This window comes from Vidua macroura, chromosome 5 (assembly GCF_024509145.1).
Source record: "Vidua macroura isolate BioBank_ID:100142 chromosome 5, ASM2450914v1, whole genome shotgun sequence".
In the NCBI taxonomy this organism is placed as follows: Eukaryota; Metazoa; Chordata; class Aves; order Passeriformes; family Viduidae; genus Vidua; species Vidua macroura.
The window spans coordinates 30296886-30313951 of NC_071575.1; the positions used below are offsets into that span (position 1 = coordinate 30296886).

At 46.9% G+C, this 17066-nt stretch overlaps 2 protein-coding genes across 10 annotated transcripts in view; both read right to left on the minus strand.

Moving 5' to 3' along the window:
* Positions 1-3025: 3025 nt before the first annotated feature.
* Positions 3026-6123, minus strand: REP15 (RAB15 effector protein). The gene is given in 1 exon segment (XM_053977471.1): positions 3026-6123. A coding segment is annotated over 1 exon segment (741 nt). The 5' UTR covers positions 5403-6123; the 3' UTR covers positions 3026-4661.
* A 68-nt stretch (positions 6124-6191) lies between these two features.
* The window catches only part of PPFIBP1 (PPFIA binding protein 1), a 73262-nt gene continuing 62387 nt past the window's right edge, over positions 6192-17066 (minus strand). For all 9 annotated transcript variants that reach the window (XM_053977469.1, XM_053977468.1, XM_053977470.1 and 6 more), the window contains 11 exons: positions 16805-16946; positions 16480-16608; positions 15748-15898; positions 14443-14554; positions 14218-14306; positions 12288-12410; positions 11381-11506; positions 10371-10559; positions 9669-9848; positions 9029-9094; positions 6192-8559 (listed from right to left, as the gene is read on the minus strand). In XM_053977469.1, coding sequence (XP_053833444.1) covers positions 8473-8559; positions 9029-9094; positions 9669-9848; positions 10371-10559; positions 11381-11506; positions 12288-12410; positions 14218-14306; positions 14443-14554; positions 15748-15898; positions 16480-16608; positions 16805-16946 — 1394 coding nt within the window. In that variant the 3' untranslated portion in view covers positions 6192-8472. The remainder of the gene's footprint in view (positions 8560-9028; positions 9095-9668; positions 9849-10370; positions 10560-11380; positions 11507-12287; positions 12411-14217; positions 14307-14442; positions 14555-15747; positions 15899-16479; positions 16609-16804; positions 16947-17066) is intronic.

The window sequence follows — 17066 nt, forward strand, 5'->3', positions numbered from 1 at the left end:
AAATTATAAATACTGCAGAATATAAAAGAACACTTTTAACCCCAAAACTCTTCTAGGAGATACACAGGGCAGGGCTGCACTGCACCCCCAAAGTGAGGATTGGGAGAACCGGGAGAAAAGAAAATCCAGACTGAGATTCCTGGGAGATTGGTGCAGCTTCTGCCAGCCAGAACAACCCTTGGTCTGGACACACCTGCGGGATGTCATCAATATCCTCCTGGGCCTTTTTATTAAAAGCAGATTTCCACAGAGAATTAATGAAATACAGAAAATTAAATAGAAACAGAAAGGAGCAGCTCCCCCAGCCCAGCAGGCTGCAGCATCCAAAAGAAAATTAACAGAAAGATTATGGAGTATGGATTGGGACCATCCCAAATCCCAAATTCTCTGTGTGGAATACCAGCAGAAATAAACCTCTGGAGCTCCCCGCGTTCCCCACCCGGGGTCCCCTCACGGTGCCCAATTCCAGCCCCCTGTTTCTGCCCCTCAGGCCCTGGACTTGTCAGGGTCCTTCGCCACAGCTGCCTCCCCAGCTCTCCCCCTCGCAGATCCCTGGGGCTGTGCCGGCCCTTTCTGAGCCCCTGCCCTGGGGTGACAGCCTTTGCTTTGCACCACGGCCCGCCCCAGCGATTGCTCCCGCTGGAATATCCCCCACACTGTGTGTGTGGCTGCTGGAAGCTGGGAGGTGCCTCGGGGCTGGGTTTTTGGGAGGATGATGGGGATTTAGCACCTACTGCAAGCGCCTGCAGTAGGGACTGCACACGATTGTAGAAAAATGCTGATTTGTGCCCAGGGCTGCCTAAACACCCATCCTGCAGAATTCCAGGGCTTCTTCCTTCTTTCTTCACTGCCATTGGGTTAAACTGGAACCTCTGGGAGATGGAAGGCTCCCATGGAGAGCTGGAGGTTTGCAGGGAGAACAGAGTTCATCTAATCCCACCTGACCTCTGGTTCTTCAGCTCCTCTACGTAGCTCCATCAAGGGCCCAGGAGCTGGGCACCCAGAGCAGCGGGAGCCGGGGCTGGCAGGACTCTGCTGGCTGCTCCTTGTGGCTCAGCCCTGTCTGCAGCTGGGAGCAGGCAGGGGATGGACATGGGGCTGGCAGGCAGCTGCTGTGCCCCCGCAGGATTTAATCAGCAGCTCCAATGGCCTTCTGCTCCTTGGGGTGTCCCGAGGTGCCCTCACAACCCAGAACAAACACCCAAGCTGGGAGCTACCATCCCACGGATCCCTGCCTTTGGGGGAGCCCATTTCCCACCTCTGAGAGCAAATGTATTTTTCTGTCCCTCGTTTGCAGACCCTGAACGACGAAGCTCCGGCTCTGGTGAGCACGAGGAGTCTGGAGCCACGTTAGCACAGGAGATGGCAAAGGAAACGGTGGGAACAAGGACACTGCACAGTCCACAGGCAGGAGCAGAGGGAGAAGAGAGGCAGGGAGCAAGGAGCTCCGCCCTGAGCAGGCATTTAATGCATCCTCTGGCCATTTCTCCAAGTGATACCCTCTGTGCACAAAGATAAGGTGGCCAAAAGCAAATCTCCATCACCGGGTCAGTGCCAATGTCCTCTGACCTGAGGCAGCTCTGCTGATTCCAGCTCTGCTCCTCCCCATCCCACCTGGGTTATTTTCCAGCTGATGGGTCACTTGTCCCCTTGGTAAGGACAGCACACGGCCAGGCCCAGCAGCTCTGTGCTTGCAGAGTGATGCATCCAGCTGTTTCATGCGTGGATTGCCCACTCCTGTGCATCCTCCTGGGAAATGCAGCAGGCCCTTGGATTTGGGCTCCCAGCCGTGCCCAGCCTGGGCTCGCTTTCACTTCGGTCCCTTGGGTTTCTGTCCTCACAGCAAATCCTGAACTGCACCCTGGATGACAACCCAGTGCTCCTCACCAGGCTCCAGAAGGCAGCAGAGGCATTCCCACAGCTCAGCCAAAGGAGGAAAGGGAGGCAGAGCCAGAGGAAAGGGCCAGCAGGGGCAGTGCAGCAGCTGGAACAAATGGGGAGCACAGGGGGAATGGATGAAGGTGGGGGGACACCTCAGCTCCCAGCCCAGCAGGGCCGGATCGATGCCGCGGCACAGCCACGATCCAGGCGCAGCAGCTCGGGAGGTGCCGCTGCTCCGGGAGCGCCTCTGGCAGAGCACACGGAGGGAGTTTGCCTTTCCCTGAGCCCCTCACTTTCAGCAGTTCTGTCTCAACACCCGTTTCTGCTGTGCCTTCTGCACGGCAGGGGGATGGAACCTTCCCAAGGGGGATGCTCTCACCAACGTGTCCTTCTCTGCCCCTCCTCCTGGCAGCATCACTGACCCTCTGAGCAGGACCCTGAGCGAGGCCAAGTTCATCGACTGCTTCCAGGAAACCAAATGGGCTTTGAACCTCTTGGTGAGACACAGGAGTTTCCATCACATGCAGGGACAGGGCTTTTCCCAGTGTATCCCAGCAGCAAGTGTTCAGAGGGAAATTAGAACAGAAAACACTGCCAAGGGACAAAGGTGTGAATTCCAGGTTCTTCAGAAACCAGGACACATTGTGTCATGTTACTACACAAACTGCCTGGGATTTCATGGGCTGGAGGCTGCACCTTACCTGTTCCATCAGCACATGCAGTCACAGAAGCCTGTGGGGAGATGGCTGTGAGTCATCTGAGCTGAGGCTCCAGCTCGGCTGAGTGGATGAACACAGTCAGAGTTACATGGTTAAATACTTTTCACTGTTGCTAGCCAGAATCCAGACCCTTGGCCAATTCCCACCATGGCTGAGGGCCCAGGGGCCTGAGCTAAAGCCCACAAGGGAAAAGGCCAGAGTGTGGTGCAGCCTGGGCAACATAACCCAGCCCCCAAAATAACATACCAAGCCTATGTGACATCTCTGAGGTACCAGAGCCCTTTGAGGGACACAAATCAAATCAACAACTGCCCCAGTGTGTAACTCTCATAGTTCAAACTCTATACAGTCAAGACATTTTGATTTTCCCCTTCCCCTTCTATTATTGAGAAAGCGTGCAAAGGAAAAAAAAAGCCCAGTTTTCAAGCAAACCAGCTTTTCTAAAGAATTGGATAGGTGAAGTCACACTAGTTATAATATACCAATTTAATGCAAAATTAAAGCTTTCTGCGGGTCTTTTATAAAGCAGTCTCAATCCTGATGCAGTATTGATTATTCTGTTAGTTTAAACAGGCAAAAAAAACCCCAATCCCCCACAGCTATGCAGGATCTCTGTGCAACACACCAGAACTGTCTCCTCTGTCCCACCAAACCCAGAATATACACACAGAATACAGTGACAGCAGCTCTTTAAAAACAATTCTATCTCAATTAACTGTTTCAGGACTGAAAGGTCACCCTCCTCCAAACCCAGCTACGTTTGTGACTCAGCAAAAATGTCACAGTTCTCTGTGTTTGTTTTTATTTCAGTTCTCCTTTCCCTGCCTCTGCCATGGAATGCTGCAAACACTAGTGGCACTGATGCCTCAGCCTCTTTAGGCTCTTTTTAAATGGCTCTCTAAGTAACAGCCTCTGATTCTCAGCTCTCACAGCTGCCCGTCTTACAATGGTAAATAGTGAAAGATTAATGTGTTTTCAAAATTATTTTTATTCTGTTAAATGACTGAATTTATATAAAAATTAGAGGCAGATGAGTTTTGCACTGACAAGACTATTCAGACAGCTATAACCAAAGTGAGTTTACCAGTTTGAATATGGATCAGGTCCTCCTTCACTGGTTAACAGCAAAGCAAGTAATTATAACTGCATAACCCAAAAGCCTGACTTAGTCCAGAAAAAGCAGAGGGAAATAGAATAAATCAAGCCCATAAATGCCATCAGCTGCTAAGCTACTGAAAAGAAATTCCAAGTGACATAATCTTGCCTCCTCCAGATTTGTTCTCTGCTGTGAATGGTCAGGGGCTGCCTCTGTTGCTGTGAAAAGGTCCCACCCACATCAGGCCTGGTTTTTGTCCCCACTGCTCGATTTTTCCTAAGTGTTCTTGAACACCTGCCCCTAGCTTTTGCCACACCTTGTCCTGACACAACCACTCAGTGAGAAAAGCTTTGAAGCTGGCTCCAGCCCTGCCTTTTGTTCACAGCTCCAAGGCCCTGTGGAGCCTGGCACCAATTAGGGAGCAGGTAATTAATAAGTCTCTCTCAGAGCCCATTTCTGGCACTGGGAAGGGCTTTTCCCCTTAATGGAAACCAGCTCATTCCTTCAAATCAGTCATTTTAAGGCCTGGTATTGTCCTTCACACTCATTGCAACTCTTCTGACCAGCACCAGCAAATTTCCATTATTACAGACTCACCCTCCTAGGACAGAAAAAAAAAAATCTGCCACACTGCAAACAAAGGCTCTGAGTCAAATCCACCAGGACCTCCCCAGAGCTCTGGCTGACAAAGCTTTCAGCAGCTCCAGCCAAGACTTAATGTCTGACGAACAAAATGTTCTGGAAAAACATCGTGCCTTCTGTAAACACATTTTTCTGGCAGGTCCGTCCCGTTGTTTTAAAACCTGGAGAGGCTGACTCAGCCTGGCTTCTGCAGGAGCTAAGGGAACACAATGGGTCGAGTGGAAGGTGGAGGGAATGGAGTGTGGGGAGGAGAGAAAGAGGGGCAGAACTGAGCCCTGCATGGCCCCTGGTGCTGTACGGAGCCGCTGCTCCTGCCCAGCTGCTCACACAAAGTTTATGTACACATTGCCCACGTCCTTCAGCCTGTTTTTGGTGCCCAGGCAATTTTCCAGCATGTCTTTTGTGGGCAGGGAGCTGTCAGTGCTGGTGACAAATTGCCGCAGTGCATTCCTGCCCGACAGGCGGCATTTTTGCTCCTCCTTGGCAACGCTGTCCAGCAGGACTCCTCAGATGTCCTTGGGCTTCCCTGGCACGCCGAACACGACGAACAAGCCCAGGCAGTCCCGTCCCACCAGGCGGCAGAACTCGGCCAGCTTCTCAAACCTGCTCATGTTCTGGAAGCACTCGTCGGCCAGCGTGGCCTCCCGGCAGCAATCCTCAGCAGGGCACTCGCCGTAGAAGAGCTCGGCTGGCTGCAAAGCCTGCACGGCGATCTGCAGCTTGATCTGCTTGTCAGACCCACACAGAGTCCAGATCCAGTCCACTCCGAACAGGGAGGACTGCTGCTTGGTCATTTTGCTGGTCATGATCTGCTCATCCATGCCCCTTCCCACGCAGAAGCCAATGAAGTTGACCAGGAAGATCTCGCTCAGCGTGTTCGTGGCTGGCTGGAATTTGCTTTGAGGATCCACAAAACCCAGATAATCCTTCAGCCTTTGAGATGCATGGAGCACACCCTGGCTGAAGACTTCACAGATGACCAGAGTTTCAGCCTTGTTCTCCTGGTTGTCCTCCTGGGAGACCTTCTGGCCCATTTTCTCTGCTGGAAGAGGTCGTTTCCACATGCAGATTGCCTCAAGGACAAACCTTTATTTTCCAGCAAAGGCCCTGCAGGTGCTGGGCTCAGCCAGACCTATTCAGCTGCACAAGGATACCTGGAGCCTACCTGGTGAAGATGATGGCAGAGCTGAGCTCTGTGTGCCCGCGGGGCAGCCGGGCTTTCTCCTGGGTGTGTTTCTCCACAGCTGACTGAGCAGGGACCAGCCCAACAGGCCCCATAGCTTTCACACTGAATTCATCTGTGCTTGTTTTCCTTATTGTTAATTCCGGCACCATTTCTTTGGCTGATGTTATCTCATTCCAGTCTGATCTTATCTTCTTGGATCTCCTTTCTACGACTATTGCAAAGAAACCATTTTTTTGGCACAGGGTGTTGCCTGGAGATGAAACCACCTTTTTCTTTTAATCTTCCAGACAAGGAAGATTAACACTTTGGGACCAGAGAGAGTCTCTTTCACAGCAGGAAGGGACAGAGCACCCTGGGAGGGCTCCCTCTGGAGAGCACACACTGAGCAATGATGATGCCACTTCTCACCACACCAAACAACCCAAGATGGTTCAAATTTGGGTCGCAGAAATAACTAAAAAGTCTTGATAGAGTTGATTTCTTAGCTGTTAGTCAAGCCCTGCTGCAGGCACTACTGACAAATGAATTAATGAGTCAACAAAAAACCGTGTGATTTTGCCCCTTTTTCCTCCTTTGTTTTTTGAATAGAACAGAACAAGCTTCCTTGGAAAAGGAAAAAAAAACAGAAAAAGAGGATGTAAAAAAGGGAACTGGCTTCCAGAAACACTTGGCATTTTCCACAGACTTTATTTGATTTCACATGGAGATACACAGCAGTTATGTTGCCCTCTCCAAAGAGGCACCAATTAAACACCCCGACGGTATGGACAGTGTGCACACACGCACATAAAAACCTCCTGACTTCATCATCTCTCTCGTGTCCTCGCCCTGTAAGGGAACCAGGGCTCAGGTGGCAGCTCCAAGGGGATGACCTGGCTGCCAGGAAAGGGTTGTTTGGAGCAGAATGCTGCTTATATTGCACTTCAATAAACAATCACTGCTCTCACTGATAACACTCCAGAGAAACTGGAGAGCTTTTGTGGCTATTTCAGCACACAGTATTGTGTCACTAGCTCCTTTTTTCCCCCGTGTGAATACCCAGTCCTGTCCAGTAGTCAGTGACTAGTGAGAGCCATCCAGAGGAACACTTTTGTTTGGAAGCCTGCATCACATTTCCCAATGCTTCCATTGGGTTTGATGTTTAACTTCCATGTAAATAATAACAATATTGCAGAGTATTCACAGAAAGGAAGGCCTGAATCCACATCCCAAGCATCTGCACCCTAAACCTGCCCACATTAAATTTTGCATCTTGGTACATCAATAATTACCTACACTGCATATCCTTCAAAGGTCCAGGTTATCAGCTTACGTCATTCTAAAGCTGGAGTATTCCTCTGATCTGAGGGGAGTTCCCTGAAAATCCTCGGAAGAACCTTACTTCCTTTCCTAGCTTTTGTAACAGTGTTTCAGAAACACCTCCAAATTCAGCACAAACCCCAAATTCCCTGCATGACACCAGGAATGATCTCACTTCCAGCAAGGAGAGCGACAAAACGAGTGACAAATGCTTGGCAAAGCAACACCACTGCAAGGAACAATTCCAGATGGACTTTTGTTTGCCTTTTACAGAGCAAAGCAGCTTCATGCCATTGTGCTAAAATACATGCAATATTCAACACCATACAAATGACCACTGGAATAAAAAGTTACTTTTGTTTGTTTGTTTGTTTGCTTTTGGCTAGGACACTTTGCAATACCGGAAGTCTGACAAAAGATTCCCACTGGCTAGTTAGGAATTTTAAAACATGATGATCCTCAAGAGCAGAGGAGCTGTGCTTTAAGAAGGTAAAATGATGAGCAACACATTTGATAGCTGAATTTTGGAGGAAAAGTCCCACCTTAGGCTTAATAATATGAAATAATATATTTCCTATACATTTCTCCATTTCTCTGTATAAGTTTTTTGTTTTTTTTTTTTTCAACTACACCATCTTCACGTTAGTCACAGCACAGAAATATCCCTTCCATATGCAGGGAGTATTTTCAACTTTAAGGAAATTTTTTTAAGTCATGGAAGTGTTAATAACCTTGCTGAATGCACTAACTACTGCTGCTGGGGACAAGAAAGAAGACATTTTAAAATGTGCAGTTTCTGGATGAGCCGCTGCTAGAAGAAACATGCTTTAGAATAGTTTCATCTCAAATGGAAGATCATGAAACTGTGCACTCAGTAAAAAGCAACGAAAGCAAACAGTTCCAAAGGTCAGCCTGCCTTTCCCAGTAACCAGCTGGTCTGCAAACTGGCGTAATTTTTTTACAACCTTCTCCCCTTCCCTCGCACACCTTCAACTTTCCATCACTCTATCTCACAAAATTTAAATTTTTGCTTTTATATGTACTTCATATACTTTTTTTTTTGGTTTGTTTTTTGGTTTTTTTTTGTAAAACAGTATAAAAATAGGAGCAACAGTCAAAAGCTACTGGGGAGCTTACACAGGGCACAGATGGCTAAAATCCTACAATGGATAGGGCTGAACTGGTGTTTGTGCCAAAGAAAAGCACTTAGAAAAGAGCAGTAACTTCTATTTTTCAGCTGGGAGCGCAGAGAGAGCTGATGTGCGCTATCTACAGATGCAACACTTTCACCTAACACCTTCTGTTCTTTTCAAACACTATAAAGGATTATCTGAGGCCAGGGATAAGCAAAAGGAGCACTAGCATACCACATCAATTTCAACGCAGCACTCTGAAACATATCACCACTTTGTACATTAAATAGAGTTAAAACGATTACCATTCACCAGTGTCTGGGTGGTTTTTATGGCAACTTAAGTAGGCACCTTGTTTTTTCTCCATTTCTCTTTAAAATTCTCCACCCCTCAGTGTTACTTCTACCAAACAGAAGCAAGAGCAATGTAAACTACATGATCTGCTGCCCGTCACGTGGAACAGGGATGTCCTTGCACACAGGAGAACGAGCCTTTGTCAGTGCCTGGTGGTGACTGTCACACATTGGAGTCCTCATCTGTTATACTGGTGCTAGGAGAGCGAGTGGCAAAGTCTTTGAACATTGCATCTTCCTTCAGCATGTGCTGGAAAGGAAAGGAGGGAAGAGTCAAGGTTTCTCACAACTGGAGTCAGTCACCTGTCCTGTGCTGGGCAGCAAACACTGCCTGCCAGCCACTGCTTTGTTCTGCTGAGGGAGGTTTTCACCCACCCCACAGCAAAACCAGCTCACTGATGTCTGCTGGCCCCACTGGCTTGGGGCTTCCACACAGAAAATGCAGCCTGACTCCCAGCTGGAAACCCACTGACCATGGGCAATGGGGGCTGTGTCCCCTGCCCTCCCCGGTGTGTGGGGAGCCAGCACAGGCCACAAACCTCCCCACCAGGATGGGCAGGTACCTTCCTGAATGAACCACTTGGTTTTCTTGTGCCCTCTGTCCCTGCAGGAGACCCAAAGGACTTCACTGACACTGTTTAACATGAGTGACTACTAAGGGTCACACCCATCCCACAGGAACAGAGACCTTACTGCACAGACCCCATTCACACACTTACTGTCAGGTTGTTGATTCCTTCAGAAAATGCTCCTATTTGCCTCACCGTCCCTTCTGAATCTTCCATCTATAAAAACCAGAATGAATCATGAATTAATAACACGTTAAAAATCATCTCAGTCCAATCCCCTGCCATGGGCAGAGGCAGCTTCCACTATCCCAGGTTGCTCCAAGCTCTGTCCAACTCGGCTTTGCACATTTCCAGGGATGGGGGCAGCCACAGCTTCTCTGGGCAACCTGTGCCAGGGCCTCACCACCCTCACAGGGAAGAACATTTTTCTAATATCCTAAACCTCCTAACATCTAAACCCACTTTCTGTCAGTGTGAAGCCATTCCCCCTGCTGTGACAGAGTGACAATTAAGTGCAGTATACGATTTACTGATTACACCTGAGATGTTCAGACCAAGGGAGAAGCATGGTCTGTCAGGAGAGGATAGTTATTCCAGAGCAGGCCCTAAAGTGCTGCATTCACAGCTTCAACCTCCTTGGGAGCAGACCCTTTTGTCACTTCTTGCTGTGTGACAGCAAGAAGTCAGGGCCTTCACGGGTCAAAGCAAAAGGAAGACTTCCCTGGGAAATGGAAGGTTTTCCCACCAAACGTGACAGCTCGAAGACTCAGAATTGTTAGAACTGGCTCACCTGCTCCAGCCTGTCCAAATCATCATCATCATATACTCGGATATCCAAGCCAGGCTTAAAGCCCTTTTTTGATCCACTCCCAGATGCCCGGCCCAGCTCCATAGGACACACGTACTCCTCCACATCATCCTGCTTCTTCTTCCTCAGGTTCCCAAAATTGCTGAAGGTAAGTTTCTTTGGCTTAAAAGTGAAGAGAAGTTTGCCAAGGAGTTAGAGAATCAGCAAAGAATTAACAGGCCTACTCGTGCCCGCTTGTGTTTCCACGACGAAGGGTCAAAACCCGAGTGCTCTCCTACCATATCTTCTGAATTTCATGACAGTGGCATCTGAAAGGACAATGTGTCCTCTCATTCTACCACTGTTAAGACACCACCACTTAACAGATCCCAAATGAAGTGAAAATTCTACATTAAAGCATGAGTCTGTAAACAGTAAGGGACAGTCTCCCTCCCAAACATCTCTCAGTACAGACAGAAGGACGACGAGTGCTACCTCTTGTCTGTGCATGTCAGAGAGGCTGAGAAGTGGCCTGTTCATGGTAGACACAAGTGTCAGACCTGCCAGGTCCTGCTTTCATGCTTCTTTCCTTAGGAACCAACCCCTTTTCTCAAACCTTACTGATGCGCCCTCCCAGCACGGATAAAACCAGAGATCCAAATGCTTCCCTGGAACCTCCCACCCCTCCCAGAACAAGTGGCCTACCTTGACTTTGGCAGTTGCTGTCAGGAGGACGTAGTCTGGGGACTCCATGGCTTCACGTTTCTGCTGCTGGGCCTCCTGCCCCACCAGGAGGTTGAAATGAGTGGCCAAGTGCCGCCTCAGCAGCGTCTTGTTGGGTGGGATGTTCAGCAGCTGGGCCATGGTTTCTACATTGAAACGGGGCTCCAAAACCTGGGAATCCAATCACAGAGAATCCAGCTGAAGCAAGTACTGTCTGATGAGATCTCAAGTACATCCAGGCCTATCTTGGTCACTCCCTAAGGCTGCTTTGGGATTTTTGTTTGTATTTTAGAGGAAATATACAACAAAGAAGGAGGAAAGAGAGTTAGCTAATTAAAGGATTCCTAAAATACTACCTCCAGGCTTTCCTTCTGGAGTTATAAATGGGAACAAATTGGCAGGTAAGAAGAAATGAACAGATAAATCCACCCTTAACTGAAGTACTGTGTGAAGCTGCCACAAAATGTTTACCCAGTATCATCTTCCAATTCCGGAAAAGGCAGCCAGAGGAATCATGGAAAATAAACAGACACGAAACGTCTGGAGAAGGGATACAACTCCTAACCACCACCACAAAACTCTGCAGATATAAGTCTCTTGTCTGGAGTATGTGATGCTTGAGCAATTAAAAACAATCCTGGTTTGGCAGTGTAATACCAAATCTTATAAAGGTAACAAGCTTTCCCCACAAAAGAAAACTATATCCAGGTTAGGAAGGCAGAAAGTGGTTGTTCAACAGCATGGCAGCACTGTAGGACAGGAGGTGGAGAATGCTGTACCAAAACAGACTTGTGAGGGGAATACAGAGTATTAAACCACACAACTTCCCCTCAAGACATTCAGATCCTTTAAACCACAAGAAAGGAACTTCTTATTAAGCAGAATAAGCAGAAAAGGCGTGTGCAGCAAAGAAAATGTCAGAACACTGACCTAGTGATTCCCAGGCATCTTTTTTTTTTCCTGAAATAGAAGAAGCCACCCAAAAAGCTCACCATCAGCCCCCCGTGCACGCCGCTGCCCCGCAGGTTGGGCGCGTACTCTGCCAGATCCACAGAGCGCAGCCACTCCATCACGCGGTGGTTGGTCCACTGGGTGACCTCGGAAGGTGTCACATTATTCTGCCAACAGGAGGGACAGGCAGGTAAGGAGATGTCCTAAATCAGCTGAATCCCAGCCCCAATCTTTACTGAAACATACTTCTCCTGCCCTTAAGGAATACAATCCTACTTTGCACTTGAGAAAAGACTCTCTTTCTGGACTGCTACCTTGCAGCAAGAACAGCATGGGGATGGGTCTGGGCAGGGGGCAGGGGCGTGTCAGGTCATTTGATTCTTGTGCTGTGCACTAGGGTTATTTGCCATTTCTATCAGTAGAGCTGAAAATTCAGCTGGTTCCACGAGCTGCTGTTCTTGCACATTGTGGATCTAAATCTAAAAGTCTGGGTTGTTCTGTCATCCATTGCCCTATCCAGCATTCGCTGCTTCCAAAACACAGTGATGGAGTCTTCTGCCTGGTAATGGGGCCAAGCTCCTTTTACACAGAAAATTTTGACACAGACATCAGTTTTCCAGAGAGTTGCAAAAGATGCATGGCAACAGTGCACTGAGCTCAAGATTATTTGCTTTCCAGACAGTACATCAGAGACTGGGCCAAAACAGCCAGCTGTTGGCTTGGAGGAGAAGCAGGAGACTTGGAAAGAGGAACATGAGTTTGGGGTCATGGCAGGTAGAGGAAAGTAAGTGATATCAGAGCTTGAAGTTAAAAGAATAACATGAGAAACAGGAAACTAAAAATGAAGCAGAATGAGGAGACAGGAGGAGAGGGCAGAGTAGGAATAATCAAACACCACGGATAAAACCCTAGAGGATTCCTCTTCACAGCTTCCTTGTAAAGCAGTACCTCATCAGATGGCCTCCTGCGGAGGCAGCTGGGCTCAAAGTTGTTTATTCTCAAAACCTGAATGGCTCTTTTGATGCTGAGGTGGTGAAGGACACTGATGACCTTCAAGGACAGCAGGTCATCCTGTCAAAGAGCAAGAAGAATTTGATAAACACAGATACACTTATTCATGGGAGCAGCATCCTCTTGGAGGGGACTGCTTTAGCCTCTGGCTTAAAATCGTACATCTGACACATCTGGGGGAAGATTCTAATATGTCAGACAGGTGATTCATATCAAACCATCTGTCCCAAAATAAAAACTTCCTGTGTTGCACAGTACTCTAGCTCTTGGGGGATGTTTTTCACACAGGGTACAGAGCCTAGTGCAAGAAACATGAGGTAACAAGGAGGAAAAAAGGGTGAGATGACACATCCTCAGTGACAGGGTAAGAGCCAGGGCAGCACCAACACACTATACTAGACTCACCTGGCATTTAATCCTGCCAGAAGTTACTTCAAATGTCCAGCTAGAAGTTTAACTGAAAAAATAAATTACCCTGAAAATTGGGGCATTCTCTATGGTTAGAATAAAAAACAGGGAAGAAGAAAGTGTCTCAAATTCCAAGTGCAATTTGGCTAACTAAAATAAATTTATGCACCCTTGTTCCAGGGTTAGCCTGGCTTAATCTTTCAGTTTTAATTATATGCTATGAACACTGGAATCTATTTTGTCAGATATTTAAGACAAGATTCTTTGCTTACCCAAACATCCCACAGTGTCTAGCTAACTTTGTGATGAATCTGACAGTAGGTTACTATGTCATGGCTTGCTATTTCATTTATTATAAAATAATAAATGTTCCTTATTATTTATTTTGAGTCAGAGTAACTTCAAAAGATCATAAGAAGTATTAATTTAATACTTTGCATATTTTGTTGTCAATCTGTTGTCATAATTTGATGTTAATCAATCTGTTGTCCTAACTTGATGGTTAAACTTGCTCTAAAAATATCCCCAGTGATCTACAGTTAAAGGGCAGTGACAATGGTAGTAAATTCTCCCAACACAACATCAAACTTAATGGAGGCTGCTGGCATCACACTTCCCATGGTTAAGAAGAAGAAACAATCTTATCATAAATAAAATTGCAAACCATGGCATAAAACATATGCAAAACACATGCAACTGTGGCATGAAAAGGTAACTCATGGTTCATGAGAGAGCAGGGCTGTGATTGATTTCTTCTTTGTTGTACAGAAAGAATTAATATTAGCCATGTTCAATTTGCATTTGTGTCATTTGTAAGAAGGAAGGTCTTATCTCATCTTACCTGAGCCCTTGCACAAAGGAAACCTGACTGGCAGTGAAGTGGGGAGTGGGGAGGTGATGCCTGTTCTAAGCACTTTGAAATGCAAAAGCTGTTAAGTGTAGCCTGCTTTCAAACAAGCTGGCTCTCAGAACTGCAATTTTCTTCAAAGGAAATTGCTTGGCTTTTCTTCACCTAAGCTCCATGTAAGTAAGCAAGCAAGCTGATAGAATACTTGCTCACTGAAGAAAAAGATTCCACCTGCTTCTATTAATTAATAACAATATGAACAGCAAAAGCATGAATGACAACCACAGCATTTGCACACTTTTGTGTACAAAAGCCTTGCCTCAGCACACTGGTGTCACACACAGCTGTTAAGCTCAGGATTGCCCATTTCTCATGCACAAGTCCAAATTCTTGTTTATTGTGTTTGCTCTTCCACCTGAATCTAGTAGCTCTAGAGATGGAAAGAACTTAGGAAATGCTTGCAGGTGAGCAGCAGCATCTGATTTCTATAGGTTACAGCTATTGGCATGAACACAAGACACTCACTAGAGTTTAAAGGGGTCCTTTGAACACTGGAAGGGACTGGAAGGGACATGGAAAGGACGTCAGGAAAGGAAGAAACCATTTACTCACCACAGTCATGTAATGGAGCATGCGGCCATCCACCTTCCCCTCATCAAACTGGGTCTTATACTGCGGCAGGCCAATGTCATCCAACCACCCTAGGGCAGGACAGACACTCCTGTTAAGAGTGGCAGCCACATTACCCAGCACCACTTAATGTTCCCATCCTCAGCGCTCCAAATTAGCCACTGTTAGGGACCCCTTTTACTGCTTCAGCATGCAGTAAAATCTTACTGGTAACCCAGTGGTAATCCAGTTTTCCATGGTTGTTCTCCTCTTCAGATCCTAGTGCCTGCAGAGCAAGCTGGAGCTTCTTCCTATGCAAAGGGTGCTTTATCCCAAGCTCCTGTGAAAAGAAGAAAAACAGTAAATCTAGAATAAAATCTGTTTTATTCCTCCCTCTGCTGAGTGACAAAGGGCTTCTGAGAGTCACACTTTCACAGCATTGCTGGTGACCTGGCAGGTGCATTTTGTTTTTGCTGAATTTCAGCATCATTTTAGCACACATTCAGCACTAGGGAAAGGCCCACTTACTGGGTTGGGTTAGTTTCACAGTGTAGCAGATTAATTTCAATGAGTGATGGATTCCAAATTGCATTAAAAAGTTTGCCACAATATTCTCATACCAGGCTAAAAAAAGCCCCAAAGTATAATAAAAATGTTAGCATTCAAAAAAATACTTGCTGGGATTAATTCATCCTCTCCCACTTAGGCAGGTAAAGTTAAAATAATTATTTAGTTAAGAGCACAGGAATGTCCCAGGAATTACTGAAATTCATTAATGCTTCCAAATGCATAACATTATTCCCCAGTTTAGTTACAAGTGCAGCCATTCCAGGATCTCTTTAATCCCATTTTCACTTCCAGGAGTGCCTGCTGGTTAATGTTACCTCTGATAACACTATTATGAGCCATTATGTTCATAATACACTTCTCCTATTCCAGTTGTAGTGTAACTACCCAATTGAGAAAACAGGCTTAGTATTTGGTGAGGAGAGCGATTTTTTAGAAGCTGAAAATTCAAACTTGAGCAAATACTATGGATTAAAAGTGTAAATTGGATAAATTTCTTCTGTGTTTCTCATTTTTAAAAATAGAGAAGCGATTCTGCAACAATTAAAGGCAGAGACAATCATTCCTCTTTGTATAAAATGGACAAAAAATACAATCAAAACAAAATAGCACCTTTTTACACCCTTCTCACATAGGCATAAAATAACTTTAGCACATATGAGAGCTAAAAAAGCAGGGCTACAAACCCATACGATGATGAGGCAGTCTCACATGCATATTTTTATAGGGTGCTACAGTCAATTGATGTGTCCATGCTTAATGAAGCATTACATTTCTACAAAACCTCAGATAAAAAGAAATGGATTTGGCATCACTGCAAGTGACAGTATTTTGAAAACTCATCTAGTTTATATTTTTTACTAGGTGCACTTTACAGACCTTTACAGATTTACATGCAAAGAAATGGTGGTGGTTTTTTTTTTTTTGGTACCTTTATTTGAAAGGAGTGTTTCTGGTATTCCTCACCTTTTCCAGATCCTGCTGAGAAGCCTGCAGAAGTGTTTGCCCAGACAATATCCAGTGCCTGCCATTACTGATGTAAGAGCCAAGCCCTTGGTCCTGGAGCCAGTTGCAAACCTGCTCCTTGGTCCACTTTGCGAATGGCATGTCCAGCTCACTGCGGGAGATGTTACCCAAGAAAGACTGATAAATCCTGAGCTTCCAATCTCCTGTTCTCACAAATAATGAGAAAGCCAAAAGCTAAGCCTAATTAATATCTTGTGGGAGCTGGGACAATCTCTGAGGGGGAACCATCATCATGATGAAGTGCTGGGCGCTGCTGATCTGTTGCCACTGTCACAATAAACATGGCTTCCTATAATCCTACTGAGAAGAGCCACCTCTGCTGCCTAGCATGGCTACAGCTCTGGAGTGAGACTGGAGTGAGACTTTCTCCTTTAATCCCTGGAAGTGCAGCAGGAAAGGCACAGAAGGAGTATCTGTCACTGCCACATGAGGGCTCACGTGCTGCCTCAGGGCCCCATCCTGCAAAGGTGACAGCCCAGCAGCAGGACCCCACCACCCAGACCACCTCAACCCTGCAGGGACCCTCTCTCAGAGGAGGAATTGGCCTGGATCTGCCTGGTTTGAATCAGACAGGAAAGAGGACGTTTCATTTTGGCACTGCCCTCCTCCTTTGGACACCATGCTTGGCCGGAGCCGCCGGATCCAAGCACATTGGCCCCACTGGTGTCTTACCTGTGGGACTGCCCCAGGTCCCGAGACCAGCCCAGCCGGGGCCCTGCAGTGGCTCTTGTCCCTCCCCTTTTGAACTCTGTCTCAGACATGTCATCTGGGTTGAAGGTGGTGGACTGACTTCTTTTCAGCCTAAAGAAAGCAAGCACATGCACATTTGGCTAAGAAAAAGGCCTGCCCCCAGCCCACTGTTATCTCTCCCAAATACCACATGGGCTGCTCTCAGGATGTTAAACTATGGAGCCACATGCCGGCAGGGGAGAAAGGAAGGTGTGTCCCCAGCAAACCCCTGCCCAAGCCCCAACTCTGGAGAATGGTCGTCTCTCACCTTCCAAACAGCTTCTTGATCCCCCTGGCCTTTTTCCTGGAATCTGGAGAAGGTGGTGTCATCTGCAGACTATCTGCTTCTGTTGGGCGAGGGGGCAAGCCAGCCAGATCCAAGTGGTCTGTAGACCCCTTCTCTGTTTCAGCTGTTTGAAAGCAAAAGTTTTGTCAAGACCCTCTTGTGCAAGACTGTACAGACATGCTCCCGACCTTGGGAATGACTCCTGCTAAATTACTGACAGCCACCATGTCAAGAAAGTGGGACA